Source organism: Chiloscyllium plagiosum, chromosome 38, assembly GCF_004010195.1.
Source record: "Chiloscyllium plagiosum isolate BGI_BamShark_2017 chromosome 38, ASM401019v2, whole genome shotgun sequence".
Taxonomy (NCBI): domain Eukaryota; kingdom Metazoa; phylum Chordata; class Chondrichthyes; order Orectolobiformes; family Hemiscylliidae; genus Chiloscyllium; species Chiloscyllium plagiosum.
The window spans coordinates 5,895,418-5,921,806 of record NC_057747.1 but is presented as its reverse complement, the minus strand read 5'-3'; the positions used below and the strand labels follow the sequence as shown (position 1 = coordinate 5,921,806).

At 38.7% G+C, this 26,389-nt stretch overlaps 1 protein-coding gene across 1 annotated transcript in view; it reads right to left on the bottom strand.

Moving 5' to 3' along the window:
- The window catches only part of ldb3a (LIM domain binding 3a), a 196,977-nt gene that overhangs the window by 37,641 nt on the left and 132,947 nt on the right, over positions 1-26,389 (bottom strand). The window contains exons 13-17 of the mRNA XM_043678611.1: positions 22,919-23,114; positions 15,270-15,380; positions 8,176-8,304; positions 3,887-3,952; positions 1,263-1,399 (exon numbers count right to left, since the gene is read on the bottom strand). Of these exons, the coding sequence (XP_043534546.1) occupies positions 1,263-1,399; positions 3,887-3,952; positions 8,176-8,304; positions 15,270-15,380; positions 22,919-23,114 (639 nt within the window). The remainder of the gene's footprint in view (positions 1-1,262; positions 1,400-3,886; positions 3,953-8,175; positions 8,305-15,269; positions 15,381-22,918; positions 23,115-26,389) is intronic.

The following is a 26,389-nucleotide window of genomic DNA, read 5'->3' as shown; positions in this document are numbered from 1 at the left end:
CCTGGTGGTGAAATATGAATAAAGTTTTCTGCACTTGTTTTTTTCATTATGTCCTACACCTCACACACATGACATGGGTGCTGGGAAAAGTAAGCACTACTGCTGTTTGGCAGTAGTGTGAGGGTTTATAAAAAAAATGAAAATATACCCAGGATGTTCAGGTGACTAACTTCGAGATGGCTGGCCACAGCCAGTGTACTGTGCACAAGTAAATAAAGGGTGACTTGTTGAAGGGATACTGGCCTCTGTGAAGTTATTTCAGGTTGCATAAAAGGTATGCTGTCACTGGCGTCATTAGACCACACACCAACATTTTTCAGTTTTTGCCCTTTCAAACTATCCTGTTCATTGCAATCTATATCTCAATTTCTTCACTCTTGTGAATAGAAGTAACGCTGGTAACTGTTATGGAGCTGCAAATTCCTCCTGTGAACACAGTACCGAGGTGACGATTAGAGCTCCAGTTGAGGAACTTTCCATGTTTGACATGAGTTGCAGGTAACTGAAAAGGAAGTAGGCAGCTTCCTACTTCACGCCAGTATTACCATTATTCAAGTTCAGCATTCTTTTGAATTGCCAAACCAGATCACGATGTAGTATTTTAAAGTTACAAGTTGAAAAGAGAATGTAATTTGGTACCAGAATGCACAGCTTTGTAGAACTATAGATGCAGGAAGGGATTTACAAAAAAAATTCTGAATGCCATGGCACAGTAGATTAAATATATAACATGTTATGCATTACATAGTGTTTTCTAACAGGATGCTATACAAAGTCAGAATTATTGAATTTGCTGCTGTATGGTAGTTCTTCATTGTGCAGTCTTGCCCATTTACAGAACTCCAGTTTTTTTAATTGGCTGTGCAAATTATTTTCAAAATGACCAAGTACATTTAAATAACTGTGAAATTGAATAAGCACTACTACTCAAGAATATATTCAGGACACTCTCATAAAATGCTTGTGTTTGAATTTAACGGCTTAATTGCTTCCTCATGCAGTTTGCTCAAATGGTCAATTCTATAATAGGTTGCTTATAAATATACTGGGACATCTTTATTTCTGTAAATGAAACAGTGCAATAAAAATAAGAAAGTTGATGACGATGATACAGAATTTATTTCAAATAAATGTCTCATTTATCATTAATGGGGTGTTTATTTCACTAAATATTTCTTAAAATGTCAAAACTTTCCAAGATGTTCAACAGCCATCTTCCCTGTCAAACAAAGTCAAAAACAAATGCTGCATTAGTAAATTACCTCCAGTTGAGTGAACGGTTGCAGGTTTGATACTCGCTGTGCTGACCACCTTTGGTTTAGAACCTAGGTTTGAGGCATCTGTACAGACTTGAGATGCTGGAGGTCTGACCACATTGGTGTTGCTTGAGAAACCCTGACTGAAGAATGTTTTAAAAGAAAGGATAGAAAATGAATGGAAAATACAAGAGAAATGTGATTAAATTATCACTTTTTGAAATTGACCCTAACAGGATGCCATCAGTAGGTTATTAAATCCATGACTGACAGTAGGCTGCAGAAATATTTCTTATCAGTTTGCCCAGAATACAAGATAAGCAGCTAATTCTCAACTCAACTGTCTTTTCATCATGGGTATGAAGAGATTTTTTTCGACAAACTATCACAAAAACTCAAGTTTTAAATGGCTAATCATCATGAGGCAGTGGTACTTGACCAGCAAACCAGTCCCCGTGTAGTTTGCTCTGGCAACTTCTTAGCAGTCCAACCCGTATCCTTGGGTTCGTTTAAAAACAAATACATACTTCCATTTATTAAAGAATATTTTGCAACTGGCCACTTTTTATGTTTTTTTTCCTTCAATGGAGCTGGTGAGGCAAATTAACAACATGTTCAAATAGCAACAAACAAGCCATTATCAGCTTGAATTACATAATATAACCAGTGAAGTTCAAAGTAGAAAGTCGGGTGTAACATGTATAGTACTTTTGGCAGATCTGATCAAAATCAGCAAAATTGGGAGCACAAGACAGCGACAATCCTTTAAGAACATCATCCCAGTTTTCCAAATAGTATTGCTTTGGCTCAAGAAACTGCCTCACTGACATATTCACTTGAATACTTTAGCCATTTTTTATTACTGATATTTTTGAACCTGGAAGTGGTACAAAATGGTACAAGACTGGTCCCTGAAGCAAAAGACCAAGCTGAAGAAAGTTTGGAGAAATGCGACTTTTTGAAAATAAAACAAACTGACTGAGAAGGGATTTTGTCAAATAATAAACACTGTAGTAATGTAGAGAAAGATGTGGCATTAAGTCATGATCTAAGTTGAGGGGTACAAATACAAACTATCAAAATGTAACACTGGTATGTGTGGGCATGTCAGGTGCTTTTCTTCAAACCTTAGTAAATACTTGGAATTTTTTTAAGTAATTGGAAATTAAAAATACTGGAATTACATAACAAATAGCTAGAAGCTATCATTTAGATTTGCAGATTTTATCTGGTGGGTGAGGTAGGATAGAACAAACGGTTTTCTTATTCTATATTCTGGGGTCATCAAGTCTATTTTAGATTGGGGTTGAACAAATGTACATATAAATATTGGTTGATTCTTGATTTACAGTTGGTGAATTTGAAAAACATCTGAGGATGGGATTCACTGCTGCTTGAATGTGAATATTGACTATACCTTGGATTCAGGATGAAAGTACTAAATAACCACTAGTGTAGTTGACAGTAAACTCACTCCTCTCTGCTGAGAACATGGAGTTAAGATGACAGTTCCACTGCTGAACGTAACTGTCGGATGGTTATGAATTGTATTTCATTGTACGACTTTCTTACAGATCCAAAGATGTATTCTGGAGTGCAATACAGTTGCAAAACTATGGAGTAGAAATTTGTCTTTGCTGTTTGAGCATAACAGGCAGTGTCAGATGTGTTACATGTAGTGCCTGACACTTAATTTTGCAATAAAACTGTAATGGAAATGAACACCAAGTGCTGTATCCATCACCACTTGTTTTGAGTTGCTGTCTACCCTAACATTACTAAATTCTGGACCACTTCTCTTTGCATTTGGTAATAACAGGGCAAAAGCATGCTCAGCAAAAAGTATGTAACACGTAGAATGTTTGATTTCAAAGGGAAAATTTTGGAAGTGATTCAAATTTAAAATATCAGATTAGATGTTGATTAGGAATTTTTCCTCAAGCAAGGTGAAGCTAATGCTGAGAAACAGAGATGACAACATTCAAAAATTTAAAAAGACAATGGAGTGAAGGCAAAAGGAAATAAAATGGATGCTGATGTACTCCACTGACATTTCATAATGACTGTTCCTTCCTTTTTAATTTCCTCACATTTTATCCAGTTTTATTTATGGCTCAGTGGATGTACAGATGCATTGTTCACAGCAAATTGGCACTTACACTGTTTAATTAAGAAAGGCAAATTAATTCATACAATTCAATGTATTTTGTTACCAGTGGCAATTGTCTATTCCGGTCCATTCTGCACAAAATCTAGTTTGCATACTAGCAGAGTGTCTGCTGGACTGCAACAAAGTTTCATGATTTGGTTCCCTGATGTTTAGAGGTCAGGCATAAAAGGCACTTTACAGAATTTCATTGTACCTTTGGCTCATTTGAATTTGGCAATCACAATTCATCTCAGGTTTTGGAAACAGCAAGCTTACTGCTCAGTCTGAAGTTGCCTCAGTTTTTAAAAAAAAAAGTGACAAATTAAATCTGGAACAAAGGGGCAGTAGGAATAGTGAGTACTTCTGTGTAGTGTGAATACTTGGCATCTCTGTTGACTGGTTAATATTGTACAGTCACACCATGTGTAGCATTAGTGCTCTGTTAAGTTGAAGTGATTTTAACATGTTTATAAGAAAGTACCTAGTCCTTATGGTATGTGCTGATTGAGATTGGTGGCTGATAGAGGAAGAGGACTTCTGCTGCCAACTGTAGTCAAAAGGAGACAAGAAGTATTAAACAAAATGAAAATCTCACAGTCACTACAGAAACTGTAAAAATCTATTTGTTTTCCTTGCTGAAAATACTTTAAAGATAAAGGTATAGCTGTAAATTAAATGAAAAATACCAGAAAATGCTATCTTCAATTATGGGTTTCCTTTAGCGACAATGAAAGCAGCTTCAGAATAGACAGACTATGCACATACTATGTGATGAAGAACAAAAGTTTGTACTGGGAAGAGTTGGTGGGTAGAGCTGGTCAAAATCTACTTTAATCCCAAAATTAACTCCTGCTCTTAAACAATACTTGACTATGTTGACAATATAGAATTCTCCAGTTCTCAAACCTGTGCGTGGTGCAGCCATTTTCCTTTTTAGTTATTAATATACCATGTTCTGATATTCTGTACCTTGCGCACACATTTTAAACATTGCCAATACATATATATATATATAGTTTAGTATAATATGAGGTGTACACCTACACAATTTTGTACATAACACAAGCAGCATGGAGTCACTTACAATGTGTAGTTTGCTATCACAGCCACCTCATTATTTTGGCTTTGAGAATGTCATAACCTTTGTTCTGTGAGTACGCTTATTTTTGTACCACAGCACATTAGTTGTCCATTGTGAAATAAGCGTTACCAGTCCCGTACCCATAAGTCTATTTTATATCATGGTCTGCAGACAGAAAGGAAATCAATATTTTTCAAACAGAAGCCTAGACCGAATTATCTGATGGACGTCATCAGTCACCTCTTTCATACAATCTGAATAATTTCATTTTGAGATACTACTGAATTAAAATTTCAACTTGATTGAAGTAAGTTAAATAGCAAGGCATTGCCGAGTGCTTTAGGAAAGTTGCTTATACAAGGGTAGATCTTTTACATGATACTTAAGCATGCTGACACTGTGTTGCAGAACCTGCTATAACAAATATACTTCCATCAATTTCAGATGGTTGTCCTGATTTCAGACACCACATTCAGGTGCTGGAGAACTGATCCCACTGCTAGTTTTATTCTGAGGTACCAAGGGAAAATATGCCCCTTATGTTTGTGATATAACTCATTTAAATACAGACTCAAAATGAGTCCCAGCCAATTGTTAGATTTCATTTCTTTGGGGATAAGAACTCATTTCACTTATAGCAATTTCCAATATTTTCCCCATTACTGATCTCAACCCTGTAAACTTCCAAATTTGTTCCTGTGATATGAATCAATCTTTAGCCATTCTTGAATACCCTAGAATAAGTGTTTGAGATCTTGAAAATCAGAGTATAATATCCTCTGTATCACCACAGAAGATGTTGTTTGGTACAGTACTGTTATTTGTAACATGTATCCGTGCAATTTCAGGACATTCAGTTTGCCCTGTGCCTTTTTAATAGTCAGATATTTCTATGCCAACCACTCAAGATTTGAAAAATTAACAGAAAATGTTATTCTTGACCTCATTTAATGAAGCTTGCATTGAATGAACTGGTAAAGATTTTCGTAACATTACATTATGTCGGTCATCTTGCCTTTGGGATATTAACAAAGACAGTGTCAAGTTAGTTTAGCAAGCTCTGTAACAGCTTTCACCAAAAATGAGGGCTTTTGTTCCTAATCACAGCTAATGGTCCCTAGTGGAAGTAGTGAGAGCACATTTCTCCTGTCAGAGAAAGGTATCCTCAACTATTCCATGTGAGTTTTATTTAAATCTACATCCCGGAGATGGAAGAACTCAACACCCAGAACAGAATAGTGATATCAAGTTGGGTTTTGATTGACATTCAAACCAAGATTTTACATTAATGTTTTAAAGACCACCACAATGTTATGGGATAAAGGAACCAAGGAAAAGCTGACAACAAAATACGATTTATAAAGCAAGGTGGAGGAAGGTGCTTCTGTACGTGCTTCTTACACTTACTAGAATTTAAACACAAACGTGGAAAGCACAAATTCCAAGATGATTAGTGAAATTCAGGAGCAATGAAATGCTTTTACATAACCACAAAGATTGGTAAAAATTAGATTGTTCTTGACTTCGGGTGTTATTGGTGCACATTAAGCACACTGTGCAAGGAAGAAATGTGGAATTATTGCCATCATGCTGAGAATAAATATGACAAGTCTACCACTTCAAAATACTTCTTCAAACATAGAAGAAAAACACATTTTGAACATATCATTTTAAATATATATGCTTATGATATCATTCTGTCAAGTTAATGGTGTTGCAGATATACACATGCATAATATATTAACAGTTTCACATCCATGTTCACTTTGAAACTTATGGTATTACAAAATTCATATAACAAATTTGTAATGGAAATGGTCTGTGAAAAATTGTCATGTTAAATGATAGCTTCCTGTCGGTGAAGGCATCACAATGCAATTGCACCTTCCTGTCAGTAGTAGCAATGGGAAACAACAACGTAAATTGAAAGTCTTTGAGTGAAATCTTGGGGTAGAATTTCAACAATGTTCTCCCAATATCCAGCTATAACCTTGGTGGACATAGAGTTTATGTCAATAAGCTCCTTCACAAAAAGATAGCGTTAGCCAGAAAGTGGAGAATCTGTGGCAGCTTCAATTAAAAATATAACAAAAATTTTATAATACATGAAATTACACAATATGAAGAATGTATACTTTTTAAAAATGCTTGGGTTTTATCTCAAAGCCTGATTTTTAAAATTTATCCTGTGCTGTCTGACTTTGTTTTACCTGAAGACAATACTATAATTTATTACTATTACTACAGTATTCTCTTGCTGTATCCTTGCTACTTTCCCTGTGATCTGTCTTTGATTTTTATTATTGTTTTCATAAGACTAGGTTCTGCCTGTCCTCCTTATTTCTTTGACTTTGTCAAACCTGTCTTGGAATGACAACAGCTACTTCCAGAGGAATGGATGCTCAGTGTCACATGCCTCTGAATTCTTTGAATTCTAAGCTTTAGGATGCAAAATCTGCATTGGTCCAACCCATAGAGAACAGGACTCTAGCTAAATCTGGGAAGGTTTAATATTGTATGAGGATATATCCTAATTCTGCAAGGTATTAAGGGAAAAGAGTGGATTTATTTATGAATATTTTTCTGTTTTTTTTAATGTTTCTAAATTTTCAATGTTTTAATTGAGATTTGAGATATTTAGGGGTATATACATGCTTTTTGTAAAGCACACAGAGCTTTTTATAAAGGGGAAGTAAGCCTGTAATTTACTCAAATTTTCCTAAATTGGGTCTGTGGCCTCAAAAGGAGAAAGGCCATGCCACCAAAAAGCAGTACAGCCATGCTCCAAAGCATGAAATACCCACAAGGAAGGGAACAACAGTGTAAAATAAAAATCTTTGAGTGAAATCTTGGGTTAGAATTTCAACAATGTTTTCCCAATATTCAGCTATAACCATGGTGGACATACAGTTTATGTCCAGGAGATACTCTACAAAAAAGGAAAGATAGCTTTAGCCAGAAAGTGGAGAATCTGTGGAATTCATTGCCACAGAAGGCTGTGGAGGCCAGGTCATTGAGTATATTTAAAACAAAGATAGGTAAGTTCTTGTTGCCAAGGGGATCAAAGGTTATGGGGAAAAAGCAGGTAAATGGAGTTGAAAAACCTATCAGCCATGATCAAATGGCAGAGCAGACTCAATGGGCTGAATAGGAGCAGAAATTGGACTATGTCCTACGGTTTTATAAAAGGACAAATTATCACAGTTTGCTTTAGAAGACAAAGAATTTTAAGAGTTAAATATTGGAAAAATACTGGAGAGAACTAAACTTCCATGGTGGCATAGAAATAGTGTTATTTACATCTACTTGAGAGGGTAGAAAAGCCTCAATTTAACATCTCGTTCGAAAAACGGATCCTTGGCAATGTAGCAGTCTCTCAGTACTGCATTGGAATACAGCCTGGATTATATGCCACTTTTTTCTACTTTCTAAAGGAGATATTGAAAATTGAAGTCAATGGATAGTTTCTGCATGCCAAAGTTCAGTATATCTGCAACCATTCATAAAAATGGTTAGTATACACTGCTGTTGATTATGTTGATTCATTATAAAGCAATTCGTAATGAATTCTTCAACTATTTATAGATTTATTTCTAGGATTCGTTATACATTTAAACATCTATGTTTATTTGTACAATGTTCTGCATACATGGCCCTTTATAGAATTAGTTTCCACAGATCCGTGGTACCTCAGGTTTGCTTTTCCCAGAGGAACAGAGCTAGGCCTGGTTCGTTTGGGTAAGGAAGGCGCGTTGATGAGTGGAGTTATACGAATCGCCTCCAAGGCAGTCCTTGGTTTGAGTGGGTTGACACCGAATCTACCCCACAAAGAATTGAAAAAAAAAACACATATGTATTATGAAGATGACAAAAAATAATTGCACCAGCTTGGTTCACTCCTTTCCTGACATTTTCTGGCACAGATTACCTTCCAATACTAAGCTGAAGTAACCATTCTTTACCTGTGAGCCCGGATGGTGATTATTGTCATTTTTAAAAACAATTAAGGGCCAACACAATTGAGTCTAAAGGCGCTCTCCATCTCACACGCACAGAAATATATTGTTCAGCAGGAGGTTATCAAGAGCTTTATTGATTTTTCTCCTTCCGCCTCAAGGGCTGGTGAGTGTAATTGTTAAAACCCAACTGCTGCCCTGGCTGTGACTTGACCCTTCAGCAAAGACCATCCTGGACTGTATTATGCAATACTAGAACAAGTTCCCACTCACTGAGCTATTAATGATGCCCCAGCTCACAAACAAATAACAAGCATATCTCAACTGACTCTGACCTCACTACATCTCTTCACACCCATTTCAAGAATATCATTCAGAATGGAATGCAACCACGACACTTGCTTAATTAAGGAATGGTACATGCTGCAGGAAGACAGGGAAGGGCTACTATCTGGTGAACAAGCAAAACCCTACAAGAGTAAAGTGAATTTAACCGCTTAAGATGCTTTAACCAGACATTGTTCTAAATGCTTTGGCTGTAACAATTGCAATAATTGTAAGACAATACACATGCAGAGCACAAAACTCCCTCTAAAATCTCAACTTCCTTCTGATGACCATCTGACATACAAATAACAAGAGCAATTTGCTTATCCTGATTTACAAGAGTTCTTGTGGTGCAGGAAGTGTCCTCTGAGCCATGAACCCTGCATTCAAGTCTCAACTACTCCATGGTGTATGATAGCATCTCTAAACCGGTTGATTAGAAAACATCTGTCATATCCCATTGCTGGATAGGGTCATGCACATATAATACCTGTAAAATTCCAAAGCTGAGACCTTTTTCCATTTCATCATTTGTTCTCTGAACTTTGAGAATACAAAGCACATTTTTAAGCCTGCAATACATCTAACAGAATGATCAGATGTTTGCTTAAAAGGAAGGTTACATTTAAAAGGGTACAGTTCACATTGAGAAATTGTAAGTAGGCAGTGGAATAAGGTAATTTACAATGCTTCATCTTTGTTTAATTTACAGTGTTTCATCTTTGAGAAGATGCTGAGCTTTTGCACAAGTGTTGAGGATCCTCTGTAGCTTCCTTCCTTTAGATTAATATTCTTTGTAATTTTCAGGAAAGTACAGATAACTCCAAATCAATGTCTGTGTGGTGGTAGCTGCCAGATTAGCTGATGAAGGTAGAAGGATTTATGAAAAAAAAATCCAAGCCATGGAGCTGGACAGTGAAGTTGGAATAACAGCAGAATAAGAAGAATGCTGCTGCTTATTTTGGCTGAGTAACTAAGGCAGAATTAGTAACAAGGATCAGAGTGAAAGGATATGAAAGCATTTTCTCATAAATTGGGGTGTCAGTTACAATGCCTTCATGGTGACATTGAATTAGCATTGCATCCCCATTGTTCAAGAAAAGGAGGCAAACTCGGTGCCTTCAACTTGGCAGAATAATATTTTCATCCCTCAAGTCAGAGATGCAGGAAATTATCGATCCTCCAACAGTCTAGGACATTCATGCTTGACACATAGGGAGTGTCATGTTTGGAGACTAGAGGCTTTCTCTTTCTTGAGCCTCAGCTTCAGGTTGGGGAAGGCTTCTTTCTAGTAAGGCACAGTCAAGAGTGATAATTCACTGTGGGAACAAACTTGCATACAAATGCATGTTTCCTCACACTGAACAAAATGAAGACTCGTGGAATCAAATTTAGCAACGCGTTATCTCGCCTAGGGGATGTACATTATATACTTCAGTCTCTTAACACTTTGCTCCCTCAAACCTTGGAACTCTTTAACCTTCCTTAGTTTTCAGTTATTTTTACAGTCTCAAGGTTGTAAGTCCATTCTGATGCCACTTTACCTCAATACAAATGCAAAATAATTACAAACGCTGGAAAGCTGAAATAAAACATAAAATGCTTGAAATAGTCAGCAGGTACATCATTCCAAATGTTTATTCCTTTTACCTCTTGGATGGTGTCAGATCTGCAGAGGTATTTCCAGAAATTTCTGCTTTCATTTCTTAGTTTATGTCATTTGTTCCATGTATCCAGTTTTCTGTTCTAGTGGTGTCTTTTACTAAGAGACTTAATGCTTCATCAAAAGTTCTACAATTAAGATATTTTGACATGCCTTTAATTCTCTTTGAAAAAAAATGTAATCCAGAGATTTGGAATTATTTTGAATGCAGGCTCCTCTTCCTCTAAGGTATTGTTAAAAATATGTAAGAAATGGTTTAGATTTAAAGTTGTCAGAATTTACTGAGAAAATTAATGTCTGATTTTGATCACGCAATACCTGAAGTGTTGTGTCACACTGACGTCTCACCATGGGATTTTCCACACCTTCTCCCATGATATGACCCAAGATTTGTTCTGATTTTTTAAAATAAAACTACTTCAAAGTCACAAAAAACTTGAAATCAAATCATAATTCGACTTCTGAATCCAAAACAAACTACATTTAGTCAGTTTGAACAGATCCGAAAAACCCAAATTATTTTGGATTTGGGGAGTCACTTTTGATTGTTATTTTTACATTTTTTTGTGATTGTTATGCACTGTAATCCTGAAAAAGGAACATTCAGACATGCTCAGATCAGATATAATTCTGAGAACTCTAGCAAAGCTGGAGTCGATAGGAATCAAGGAAAAAAACTCACTGCTGGTTGGAATCAAACTTGGTATAAAGGAAAATGATTGTGGTTGTAATCATATCAGTTCCAGGTGGTCTCTGCAGGACCTCCTCAGGACAGTGACCTGGGTCCACTATCTTCAGCTTCTTCACCAATGACATTCTCTCCATCATAAGGTCAGAAGTGGAAATATTCACTATGATTGCCCTATGTTTAGCACCATCTGTGACTGCTCAGATACTGAAGCAGTCCTTGGCCAAATGCAGCACGACCTGGCCAAAGTCCAGGCTTGGACTAATAATAACTAGTAATACACAGGTGACAGACAATGACAATTTCCATCAAGAAAGCATCTAACTGTACTGTCTTGACATTCAATGGCATTACCGTTGTTGAACCACCACTGTCAACAACTTAGGGGTTACTATTGACCAAAAACTGAACTGGACTAGCCATATAAATACTGTGGGTACAAGAACAGATCAGAGGCTAAGAGTCCTGCAGTGAGTACTCACCTTTTCATTCTTCAAAGCCTGCCAACCATCTACAAGACACAACTCAAGAGTGTAATAGAATGCTCTCCTTTTGCCTGGATGGGTGCAGTTCCAACAACACTCAAGAAACTTGACACCAGCCAGGACAAAGCAGCCTGTTTGATTGGCACCACAACCACAAACACTTACTACCTCTACCACTGACACACAATTACAAGATCCACTGCAGAAATTCACCAAGGCATCTAAATCCACTACCATCTAAAAGGAGAAGTGTAGCAGATAAATAGGAACACCATTACCTGCACGTTTCCCTCCAAGCCACTCACCATCCTGAATTAGAAATATATTGTCATTCCTTCATGGTCAATGGATCAAAATCCTGGAATTCTCTTTCTAACATCATTGTGGATGTACTTACACCAAATGGACTGCAGTGGTTTAAGAAGGCAGTCAACATCAGCTTCTGAAAGGCAATTAACAATGGGCAATATAAGCTGGGCCACCCAAGCCCACATCCCCTGAATGAATAAAAACAAAAATAAAACAAAAGGCAGACTGAAGCATTGTACCCACATTATCCAATTAATTGGACAAACAATCAGCCCTTATATTTATAGGGTTACATCCTTTCTACCATTCATCTTTTCTCTGTGAGACTTACTAAGACATGGGGGACTACAAAATCATAGAGGTTAATTGCATAAGAGGTTGCCATTCAATGCATTGTATTCTATTCTAGTTGTCTCAGAACTAAAGTGCCTTGCAAAAAAGAGGGTGTTTGTGTTTGATGGTGAAAATTTAATCAGCCCCAAGACATCACTGCAAGAGTTATCAGACTGTATTCAACCCATGCATCAATGATCTTCTCTCACATTAAGGTCAGAAGTGTGTGTGTGGTACTAATGTTTGCACGGTTTTCAAGATTTTTCTGATGATGAAGCAGTCTTGCCTGCATACATCAAGATTTAGATAACATTTAGATTCAGGTTGATGAAGAGAAAAGTAGTGATTGTACTATCTTCTCTTGACATTCAATGGCATTATAACTGCTTAGTGTGAATTATTTCACTTCCCAAGATTTATTTATTATTTATGTTTAATGATTAACACCCACAACAGTGATCACTTTCAAATGTGTCAAATCTTTGCTAAAATTGGAAACTGGTATCTGGGGATGGTCTCAGGGCTCTCCGCTTTTTCCTGGAGCAAAGACCTAAACCATCCCCGCCCACTACCACCACCACCGCCCACTACCACCACCACCACCCTCCACCACCACTTGGCCAAACTTGTCCTCAGCCTCAATAATTTCTCATTTAATTCCTCTCATTTTCTTCAGGTCAGAGGATGGACATAGGTACTCGTGTGGGCCCCAGTTATGGCTATCTCTTTGTGGGAGGGTGTCGAACATTCATTGTTGCAGTCCTATTCTGGTCCCACCCACAACTCTTTCTCTGATATATCAATGATATCATCTGTGCTGCTTCCCTCTCTCATCCGGAATTGGAAAAGTTTATCAATTTTGTTTCGAACTTCCACCCTGCCCTCACTTCCACCTAGTCTATCTTTGACTCCTCCCTTCCCTTCCTCAACATCTCGGTTTCCATTTCTGGGGATAAACCGACCAACTCCCACAACTACCTGGACTATATATCCTTGCAGCCTGTTTCCTGTAAAGAATCCATTCCATTCTCCCAGTTCCTCCATCTCTGTTGTGTATGTTCCGATGAGGCAAACTTTGACAAGGGAGACTCTAAAATGTCCACCTTGTTCCTCAACCAATAATTCACCAGTAATATTGTCGACAGGGCCCTCAAATGGATCTGACCCATCTCCCACATATCTGCCCTTAACCCCTCTCTTCCGTCCCGCAATAGCAATAGGGTTCCCCTTGTCCTTGCATCCACATCCAGAAGATTATCAGTCACTATTGCACAACTTTCAGTGAGATACCACCACCAGACTTATATTCCCCTCCTCTCCCTTGTCCACCTTCTGCAGGGATCATTCCCTCCGGGACACCCTGGTCCTTCACTCCAACACCCCTCATAGCCCTACGGCACCTTCACCTGCAATCACTGAAGGTGTAACACCTGCCCATTTACCTCCTCCCTCCTCAGTATCCAAGGGCCCAAATCTACCTTCCAGGTGAAGCAGCATTTTACCTGCAATTCTCACAACCTAGACTACTGCATTTGCTGCTCAGAATGTGGTCTGTTCTACACTGGGGAAATGAAGTGCAGACTAGGTGTCCGCTTCACAGAACATCTACATTCCACCCAAAAATAGACCCTGAGCTTCCAGTTGCCATTTTAACACACCACCCTGTTCCCCGGCCAACATGTCTATCTCAGGTTTGCTGCAGTATTCCAGCAGAGGTCAGCACAAGCTGGAAGAACACCTCATTTTCTGCTTGGGGACCATGCAGCCCTCTGGACTCAATATTGAGTTCAATAATTTTAAGACCTAAACTCCCCCACACACACACCAGGCATTGTTATCACATAGCCGACCATTACATATCACCGAATTTTAGCCACTAATGGTCACCATTAACAGCTATTCACCCTCCCAGCCAGATCATCATTGATTCCTTTGTCTATTCTTCTCTTTCTCTGGGCTCTACCTATCATTTACACTTTGCCCCCTACCCGACCCTATCTTCTGCAAATAAACCAACATTTTCAGAGCTGCCATCAGTTCTGAGGGTCACCAGAGCTGAAACGTTAACTTTGATTTATCTTCACAGACCTGCTGAGCTTTTCCAGCAACTTCTGTTTTTGTTTCTGATTTACAGCATCTGCAGTTTTTTCTGATTTTAATATTCTATAATCTGGAGTGTTTCAGCAATCAAACAAGTTCCACTGTGTTTGCAATAATCAATTGTACTGCAACACTGAGCCCAGTCCCATTGTGGCACTTCTCATTCCTGAAGTTATGTATCATAAAAATATTCAAATCAAGATTAATTCCATCAGACAACACATCCACCCGCAGTCAGTGAACTAACTCTCTATCAACTGTACAAGCAACCCTCACCATTGAAACCATGGGTACTCATATCATGTCAGCTCAGCATCTTATCCAGCTGAAGCACTGAACGAGCAGAATCCTGCCTATCCAAATTTGCTCTTGCCTGACCAAGACATCATTACCTGTCTCAAGTCACTTCCCACCTTCGTTTCTCTCCAATGTATTAATTTCCTTTTGAAAAGAAGGCTAGAGAACAATTAATAGTTAATATATTTCCACACAGCAAAAAACATGGGAGCATCATTGAGAACTTGGCAAATGCTAACAATCACTGCAAACAAGTTCTTCCCCATAGCTTAGAGCTCACCTTTTTGAATATATTTCCTATAGATAACTGCAACAAAACTCATTTGGATGATTTTCTTCAATTTCCATCTTTATTTGCAATCTTGTAAATTTAGATTGGCAGTTGCCAGCTGGGATTTTTCCATGTTTTGCAATAACCAAAGAAGAGAAACTTGCTTCAACTTGAAGGAAATGGGGAAGGCTTTGGGGGATTAATTAATGTGGCCCACAGAGTGCTGAAGTCATTTACTGCCTAGTATATTCTGGGTTTCTGTGTTTATTGTTCATGATATCTTTTCTAGAATATTGTTTTCATTAGTTAATAGAGAGAGAGAGATGGAAAGTAGATGAAGGGAGATGGATATACCTAGTCTGCGCAGAGATAGCAGCAGTTATAGTGGCAGCAGCCAGGGATGTAGTCCTGGACCCAGCAAGCATTCCAGGCTGCATGGGTGAAGCAATGGAAGGTGCAGCCATTCTGAAGAGAATACAGAGCAGAGAAAAGGCATCAACACTACAAAGATGCACAACGCTCAACACAACAGCTTGCATTAGCAGACACCAATTAAACTACAGCAATACTGTAAAACAGCATTAGATTATGGGCAGGACCTGGGTGGGCAGATTAGCTGAAACATCTTGCAAAATTCATTTCAATATCAGTCAGATAATGCCTGCTGATATTGCAAGTGCACAACCTTTTATGAAATGCACCCTTTCAAGGCTACTGCCCCCCCTCCTCAGGCAGTTTTATCATAGTTCCCAGTTACTTAATACTTTTTAACAAACAATAACTATATTAAATTAAGAAGCACATAAGTTAAAAATAATTTATGACATTACCACCTCATGGAGGTGGAATTTTGTGAATGTCAGGTTCTATGCATCCATAATCTAATAGCAATAAATGAAAAGACATGCTTACTCTGGATTTTAGCACACCTGTATACGATAGAGTTATATAACTGCTTGTACACCAAAACCAATAATTAATGCTCACGTTTTTATTCATTCTTGCCTCAGCAATACAGGAAAACAATGGAGGATATCACCCATCCCTGTAATAATTTCACAGGGCAATCTAGTAGACAAGATATGACTGAAGATTGTAAAATGATTAAATGATAAAATGATTACTGGAAATAAATTGAGAATTTACACAAACACTGAAAATTTTTTTTTGAATACTTTACCAACAATGAACTCTCACAGTTACTCATAGTCTCCTGTAGTGCAGTGTTGGCTCATAGCAATGCATTTTCAAATGACTGCCAAACCATGCCAATATTGTACTTGCATCAAAAGCACCTTCTACTGCATTGTTTTTGCATTTTCTACTCTTCCCTCCACTATCATCAAGGCACTGAGCAATTCCATTCCGTAGACCTTCCAACACTCGATCCATGTGACAATCTTTCATGCATTAGTCAAGATGGTAAAGCTGGACAATGTCACATCTAAGCACTTCTAATAGGATCCAGTGAATGGCAACCAGCAGCAAGAATGGAGTATTTCCACATGCTTCAGCATCCCAGCTGTTGTCCCTATTGAGAACAGCTAACAGATAAGGAGCCAAAGTTGGGATCTTTCGGTCTTTAAGGTACAGTGTAACCCACTAATCCACTGAAATAGCTAATCTTACCGGTGTGAAAATGACAAAATTCCACCAGTCCTCTACGCAGAGCTCCAGTTACATACTGACATCTGCTTCTGGTCCTCTGGTTGGTGCAAAAATGGTCATATTAACCTGTATAAGTAATGGCAACTTCTCTCCCTTTATCTGTGTCAATCACAGCACCACAGTGACAAAGATCATAAATATTTAGAGATTATTACAGATCCAGTGAAGTCTGTCAGCTGGTCGGCATATAGGAAATGAATTTTCCCCAACTAGGCAACACCTTGAGAACACTCTTAATTCTCTGTGCTCACATAAATTGGCAAACTTCTGATAACACAAATCTGACTCAACATAATCCAGTACTGGATGTAGATTTGCTCACTGAGCTAGAAGGTTCAGTTTCAGACGTTTTGTCATCATATTCGGTAACATCATCAGTGAGCCTCCAGGTGAAACATTGGTGGTGTGGCCCATTTTTTGTTTATGTGTTTATTTATTTAGAAATACTACATTGGACAAACAGGCAGAAAACTAGCCACCAGGATACATGAATATCAACTAGCCACAAAAAGACATGACCCCCTCTCACTAGTATCTTTACATACAGATGAGGAAGGACACCACTTCGACTGGAACAACACATCCATCCTAGGACAAGTCAAACAGAGACACATGCGAGAATCCTTAGAAGCAGGGCACTCTAACCGGAATTCTATCAACAAACACATTGACTTGGATCCCATTTCCCACCGCCTGAGAAAAAGAACAGAAATAACATCACCACAAGAAATGACATCACCAACCAAAGGAAACCTAAACACATAAATAAGAAGTGGGCCATACCACCAGCGCTTCACCAGATGATGTTACCTAGTATGGTGACGAAATGTCTGAAACCGAACTTTCCAGCACATTGAGCAATCCTACATCCAGAACCTCAACCTGAGCTACAAATCTTCTCAAATCTTGATAATCCAGTACACTTTTAAAAGCAGTATAAGGAAAACAAGTGTGTAGAGTTATATATTTTGATTTTAAAAAAGCTGTTATTTTAGTCTGAATGGAAGTAGATTTGATGTTGAAGTAAGCAGAGGAATTAGAATTACAGGTTCACAAAAATTGACAGATCTGTCAAAAAGCAAATGAAATTCTACTTTTATCATAAGGTGTAGATTATAAAATCCAAAATGTAAAACCTGAATAAGACCTCAGTTAGTATAAGGCTTCAGTGTTAGTACAATGAGATTGACTAAGTTGTCTCTGGGTTTAAGAAAGAACAAATCTTATAGAATAAATAAAAGTCTACTTTTATAATAAGGAAAATGCACATTACAGAATATAATAAATTAATTAAAATTCTGAAAGGACTAAATGGACAAAAAAGGAACAGTGTTTTTCAGTAGTTGAAGGTTCTCAAACAATGTGCTGTTGTTGTGACAAATATAACAGATTTTGAACAGAAGGCAGAAGTATTTTCACCCACACAGTTTTGAGGCTGTGGAATTCAATTCCAGGGTCTGTGGTTTAACTGGAAACTGTCAGCATTCAAGATTAGATGAGATAGATGAGTTAACTAAGGTGTGATGAAAAGGATGAGACAACAATTCAGGTAAACACGATTAGAATTATTTTCTCATGTGGAGGGTAGACAGTGATATAAACTGATCGGGTCAAATCGTCTATAACTATATTGTACCTTTAAATTTTTCAATCTAACAGTACAAGCAGAGCAGGGGGCCCTGTAATGCAGTGGTAGTTTCCCTACCTCTGGGCCAGAAGGCTTAGATTCAAGTCCCATTTACTCCAGAATTTTGTCATAACTGAACAGGTTAATTAGAAAATATTTACAATCAAGGTAGGAACATATCAGTCAATTAATCATGGAGCAATCCGACAAACGTTTTGTTTGACTATAGTCAGAGGAAAAATTACATTCTCTTAAAAGACTTAGACTATAATGGATAACAGTTTGTGTTCCTACAATGCTCTTTAGAGTTTGGTAAGAAGTATAAATACCACCATAGGCCAGGATGAAGGGTGTGTTCCTGTTCTTTAAATTCTGTTATCATTTAACTACAGGATAGAAAAGCAACAGTGGGGAAGACAGACAGCAAAGTAAATCAATTTCTCTTTAAGTAAAAATTCAACTAAATGGACTAGTGTTCACTTGTTATTCGTTAAGCATGCAAGCATAAGTTGAATTGATCGTATAAAGCAATTTTTATCCTACTCCACATTCCACTTTCTTTGATGACTGTTTGGATAAAGTAGTTTATAAACCAAACTAAATGACCCTCGTCTGATGACAACTTGGATCATTCCTGGATAATTAAAGAGATACACATGATTTGGATATCACAATAGATTTTCAGTGCTGCTACTGTGCTGGAAAATATAAGGAATCAAGTTTGGCAAAAAAAAAGCAGGCTCCAAAATGAATCTGAGTGGATAGCCACAGCACAGCAAAATTCATAACAAGTAGGAAAAATGCATGTTGTTGTAGAGTGTGGTGCACTGGAAACCCATGGCTGCAAACAAAAGTATATGGATGATAAATCTATAAAATTGCCAAATAGCATTTTGGGTAATATAAAGAAAGTTTGAAAAGTCATACCAGACTTGAAATGTTCACTGTTTCTCTTTTCACAGATACTGCTAGACCTGAGTTTCTCCAACATTATGTGTGTTAGTTTTGATAAAGAAAGTGTAAGGAGATAATTTAAAATTTGCACTGGGCAAATATTAGGCAACCATTAGAAGTACTGTGGATTAAAGTATACCCATTATAGATTGAACGTTAAGACCAAAGTTCAGTTGTATAGATTAAACAAAATGATTCCAGGATGAAGATCTAAAATTACAAGGCAGGGGTACTCTTCCACTGGAGTTGAGAAGGTTAACAAGATTTAATAGACCATTTAAATTTCTGGAAGGTTTTGCTGAATGAACGATGAAAGGTTATTTCCATTGTTAGGGAGTCACTTATCAACTTAAAAGTGTCACTAAAAGAGTGAGGATGTTAAGATAAACACATTGTAGCAAGTTATTAGAGTGTGGAATGCTTTGCCATTGCGAATAATTGAAGAAGTGATGGAATGAACAGTCAAACATACAAAGCAGATGCACCAAAAGTAAGGCAGGAGATTAGTTTTGGATTATTTGAGCAAAAGCTGACCCAGACCTGAGGGGCTATAACTGTAAACCTCTATAGTTCCACGATGGAATGTAATGTCGTATTAATAGTGAATAAATTAAAGACAAATACGTGTAGAACTTCTCAATGACAAACGCGGCAGGTTTTTGTTAGCTGGGTTAAGTTTCACAAATGCAGAAACCCCTCTGTTTAAAATGGAAACATATCCATTTGAAAAATCCTTGAGAGTATTCATTCTTTACCTTACAGAGTGTCTATTTGTCCCAACTATGGTGCACCTCACAACCTCAGGGAATTTAAATACAGGATGACAACAGCCAAGACCATGAGACCTTACATGAGCATCAACTAGAAAATGGCATCTTACTAGCATGGAGCATGGGATGTACATGTACTTCCCACAGCTTCTCTAGCTCCAGTAGCCCTATTCATCTCAAAGAAAAACAGAAATTGCTGGAAGAGCTCAGCAGGTCTGGCAGCATCTGTAGAGAGAAATCAGAGTTACTGTTTTGGGGTCCAGTGATCCTTCTTCATAACTGCTGTCCCAGTGGCCCCATCCATCTGTTGGGCTATTTACTTATATGGTTAGTGTGTGGAAGTGTCTCAGAGTCCAGTGATAATTCTACTTCTCACCAATCAGTACTGTAAGGTTACTTTAGGGTCAATCCCAAATAGTCAATTAAAAGATAATTGACAGGTTAACTCAATCCCAAATTCAGTTTCCCAATGAAGAAAGCCATCAGTCATTTCAAAATCTAGGAAATGTTTGTGTATGTGTGAATGTGTGTTTATACATTTGCATATGAGGAAGAAAGTGAGGACTGCAGATGCTGGAGATCAGAGTCAAAACGTGTGGCGCTGGAAAAGGACAGCAGGTCAGGCAACATCAGAGGAGCAGCAGAGATGACGATTAAGTGGAGGTGGGGGTGATAGTGATAGGTTGGAGGGGAGGGTTGAGTTGATTGATGGGAAGGAAGATAGGACAGTTCAAGAGGGCGGTACTGAGTTGGAATTTGTATCTGGGATGAGGTGAGGGGAGGGGGGATTAGGAAGCTAGTGAAGTCAAGGTTGATGCCATGTGCTTAAAGGGTCCCAAGGCAGAAGATGAGGCGTTCATTCTCTAGTGGTCAGGTAGCTTGGATTTGGCGGTGGAGGCAGCCCAGGACTTGCATGTCCTTGGTGCAGTGGGATGGGGTGTTGAAGTGTTCAGCCACAGGGCAGTGGGGTTGTTTGGTGCATGTGTCCCAGAGATATTCCCTGAAACATTCCACGAGTTGGCGTCCTGTCTCCCCGATGTAGAGGAGACTACATCGAGAGCAACGGACACAGTAGATGAGGTGTTTGGATGCGCAGGAAAATCTCTGCCTGATGTGAAAAAAAACTTTGGAGACTTGGAGTGTGGGTGCAGGTTTTACACCTCTTGCAGCAATAAGGGACGGTACCCCATCTGGAGGGTGGGTTTCTGCGCCCACACCTCCCTTGTCATCTGTGTCCTAGTCCCCAAAGGATCTTTTCACATCCAGAAGAGATTTTCCTTCATATCCAAACACCTCATCTACAGTATCCATTGCTCTCGATGTGGTCTTCTCTACATTGGGAAGGCAGGACACCCTGGGACACACGCACCAAAAAACCCACCGCCCTGTGACCAACCACTTCAACTCCCCTTCCCACTCCTCCAAGAACATGCAAGTCCTGGACCAGCTCCACTGTCAAATTCAAGCCACCGGACAACTGGAGGAAAAAGCCTCATCTTCTGCCCTGGGATCCATCAACCACACAGCATCAACACTGACTTCATGAGTTTCCTAATCTTCCGTCACCCAACCTCATCCCAGATGCAACCCTCCAACTAAGCACCAGCCTCTTGAACTGTCTTACCTCTCCATCTTCCTTCCCACCTATCCACTTCACCCTCTTTACCGACCTATCACTATCATCCCACACCTGCATTGACCTATCGTCTTCTCAGCTATCTTTCCCCCACCCCCAACTCCCCACCCTCCTATTTATCTCTCAGCCCCCTCCACATTCCTGATGAAGGGCTTATGACCGAAACATTGACTGTCCTGCTCCTCGGATGCTGCCTGACCTGCTGTGCTTTTGCAGCGCCACACCTTTTGACTACATATCTGTATAAATGTGCCAGTGTTTATGTCTGAGTTTGTTAGGTTGCCAGCACTTCCTTAAAATCCCTACAGGTGCCACACCTTGCAACATAACTCACTCTGACATTTGAGAATAATTACTGACATTCCTTTACCTAATAACTCCATCTAACAAACTGTGAGACAGGTTTTCAGTATTAACCTTTCTTTGGGCAGTAAATTAAAGGTAGATATTGAATTCCAAACTCACCAATGGGCCTTTTGAAAACCTGTCTGCTGAGACAGCCGTGGAGGCTCTGTCAGTTGAATGCAAAAGTATTCTGTGATGTGAAACCCCAAAAACCAGATAATTCAAGGCTTCAGATTATTAGCTGAAATCAGGGCAATATTATGGGTAGTTGTAGTCAGGGTATTTTGGACATATTGGATTTCCCTAACTTGTTTGAGGTATAATAGTTAAAGTGAGGTGATATCTAACATCATCTCTCCATTAGTCCTACATTTTTCTACCCGTTACCTCACAGGGATGGCAGTTGGCTACTCCAATCCTGTGCATTACTGTAAATTAGATTATGTAGGAGAGCCATCTAATTTCCCGAGAGACCAGGAAATGAGGGATGGTTGCAGTCACTGGAGTAATGGTTTACAATCTACGCCAATTCCCCCACCCCCCAATGCATCTTTGGAGGAAGAGTAGACATATCACCCTCTCTTTCGAGAACATTCCTTTACCTGTGGTTCTGGACCAACTAAAAGACATAAAAAGTTGCTCTTTCCTCTCCAACATCATGGGTCTTCTACCCCTTGAAATTACTCCACCTCTTCAGTAATGCAGTGTAAGTTTTATTGTTCATGAACAGGACCCTTAAGATTTCCTCAGGATCATGCCCAGATTCTTGCCCTCTGGCAGGACTCCTGATACTGAGAGACTCAATGCTACCTGGTGTCTACAATTGTAATTTCCCACATTACAGAGAATGCCTGCTAAGGACACAGTTATACCTGCACATAAACGGAACAGACAAGGATGCAGTAGCAGTTGAGTCTGCCCTCAAAGAGGCAAAGTGGGTCCTGTCAAACCAGGTCATTACTAAATGGATAGAGCAACTATCTTTCTTGAAAAAAATCGATACCTTTGCAGAGCAGGGGAGGCTGGCACAGCAGTACGATCTTGACTGGCAGCAGCAGGTGGTGAGATCGGCGATGCCATCAGGTTAGCGACAGCAGGCGGATTGGCTGAAGCAACAGGCATAGCAGCATAGGCAGGGCTGGATGCTGACGAAGCTGGCTGAGCGTGCTCAATAGGTGTGCTAATCCAAATTACAGAAGGGAAAACAAATCATGAAAAACAAGTCTCTCAGAGCAGAACAGATTTTAAAATCAAATCAACGATGGAATTTATCATCAGCTGAATTTTGGACTGCCAACATCTTGGAAATCACAGCAACATCGAACAGTTGGTCCTGGGCCTGAGAGAGAACCAATTTTGCAAATAGAATTAGAACTAAATAGTTGCTACACTAGATTATTACTTTGGATATGAAAAGTAACATGGATATTCTGTCTCCAATAAAATGATAAGTCACTGCTAGTTTATACTTTTCTGAGGACAGTTTCATTTCTGTAAAAATACATATGGAGGTACCTTGTCCAACAATTTGGCAGGCAGCTGCTCCCCACGCTCATTGATAGCGAAGATTAAAATATTATGTTATCAAACCAACACAGAGCAAAGCCAATCCCATATGAAGAGTCATAGAAACAGACACTTTGGGCCAACCAGTCCATGCTGAATATAATCCAAAACTAAACTTGCCCCACAGCTTGCACTTGGCCCGTATCCCTCTGAACATTTCATATTCATGTACTTATCCAGATATCTTTTAAATGTTGTAATTGTACCTAGATCGACCACTTCCTCTGGACGTTCATTCCACACACACATCACTCTGAGTAAAGAAATTGCCCCTCATTTCTTTTTTAAATCTTTCTCCTCTCACCTTAAAAATGTGCCCATAGTCTTGAACCCTAGGGAAAATACGCCTGCCAGTCACCTTACCTGTACCCTTCATGATTTTATAGACCTCTATAAGGTCACTCCTCAACCTCCTTCACTCCAGTGAAAAAAGTCCTAGCCTATCCAGCCTTTTCTTATAACTCAAACCCTCCATTCCTGGCAACATCCCGTAAATTTCATCTGAACCCTCTCCAGCTTAATAATATCCTACCTATAGCAGGGCAACTAGAACTGGACATAGTCCTGCAGAAGAAGCTTCACCAACATCCTGGACAATCTCAACATGACATCCCAACTCCTTTACTCAATGGTCTGAGCAATGAAGGCAAACGTGCTAATGCCTTCTCAAGCACCCTACTTACATGTGATGGAAACTTCAAAGGATTATGTACCTGAACCTCCATGTCTCTCCGTTCTACAATGCTACCCAAGACCCTACTTTTAATTGTATAAGATCTACCCTTGTCTGTTTCCAAAATGCAATATCTCACATTTATTTATCCAAATTAAACTCCATCTGACACTCCTCAACCCATTGACCCAATTGATCAAGATCTCTTTGATAACCTTAGGTAACCTTCTTCAGTGTCCACTATACCACCAATTTTGGTGTCATCCGCAAACTTATTAACCATGTCTTCTATATTCTGATCTAAATCATTTATATAAATGATAAACAGAAGTAAACCCAGCTTCGATCCATTCAGAACACCGCTGGTAACAGGCCAAGCAGTCCAAAAACCAATCCTCCACCACCACTGTCTTCTGCCATTAAGCTAATTTTGTATCCAATTTGCAAGCTCACCCTGAATCCCACATCATCTAACTTTACTAATTAGTCGACCATGAGAAATCTTATCAAAGGATTTACTATAGTCCAAGTAAACAATGTCTATTGCTCTGCCCTCATCAATCTTCTTGGTTACTTCCTCAAAAAACTCAATCATTTGTGAAGCACGAATTCCTTCACACAAAACCATGCTGAATTTCTATAATCATTCTTTCCTTCTCCAAGTGCACTTCTTTCAGATGCACCACTAACAGCTTACCGATCAGCGAAGTCAGACTCATATGTCTATAGTTCACAGGGTTCTTTTTACATTCCTTCTTAAACAAAGACACAACATTAGCCACTCTCCAGTCATCTGGCACCTCATCCGTAATTACAGATAATGCAAGTATTTCTGCAAGGGGCCCAGTAATTTCCTCTCTAACTTCTTAAAATGTCCTGGGATACATGAGATCAGGTACCAGAGATTTGTCCACCTTTATATTTTCTAAGACCTTCCTCTTCTGTAATGTGGACTGTTTTCAAAACATTAATATTTATTTCAGTGAGTACTCTTGCCTCTATTTCTTTCTCCACAGTAAAAACCAACACAAAATATTAATATCTCTCCCATCTCCTGAAGTTCAACACAAAGACGACCTCTGTATTCTTTAAGGTGCCCTATTCTCTCTAGTTGCTCTCTTGCTCTTAATGTACTTGTAGAATCTCTGGATTATTCTTCACTTTATATGCCAAGGCTATGTCATATCCCTTCATTGCCTCCCTGATCTCCCTCTTAAGAATGCTCCACACTCTTTATACTATTCAAGAAATTCATTTGAACCCAGTTGTCCAAATTTGATATCTGATTCTTTTTTATTCTTGGCTAAAACCTTTTAATGTCATTATTCAGCCATTGTTCCCCATCCTTACCTTTCACTGTAACAGGAACATAATGACTCTGATCTCTTGTTGTCAGACTTTTGAAAGCCTCCCACTTATCAGACATTCCTTTAGCTGCAAACAGTTTACTCCAATCAACATTTGAAGGTTCTTGAATCATAACATTAACATTTGCCTTACCCCAATTAAAAACTTTAACTTTTATGGAAGGCTTGTCTTTTTCCACAATTATTTTAAAACTAATAGAACTATGTTCACTAGACCCAAAGTGTTCCCCTACCGTCACTGCAGTCAGTTGCCCTGTCTTATTACAGAAGAGAAGGCCAAGATTTGCTCCTTCTCCAATAGGAACAAGTGAACTGGATGCAATTTACAGTTAATTTATAATAGACGTTACTGTTATTATGATCCCAGCTGAGAGTAATACTAGACAAATCTGATCCCTGAATTAAACTTAGCTTGATAGATGATATATTTCATTTTTGAGATCAATTGACATGGCATTTAGTCACTAAAATATATTAATATGAGGCTGCAGATGTTAACAACTAAATATAAGTTTTTACACAAAAGAAATTAACAAACAAAGCTTTACATGACAGTTAGAAACATCTGAAAACAAAGATCAAACAAAGGCTTTGACACCATCTAGTAAAGAGATGTAATCCCAGAGAAATATCATTCCTTTCTCATCTTTTTGAATCCTTATTTAACTGACACTATCAACAAGTTTCTTTACTATAAAGACAACTTTGAGTTTCCTGATATGAATGTTTCAAACTTCTGATTGACTAAACTTAAGCAGTTCTCACAACTTGAATATTTCTATACAAATTCATAGGCTAGAAGCAACTTCTGTTGACATGCCTGGTTCCGTGAACTGAACTGGAATGTACTTGGATCACTTGCTCGGAG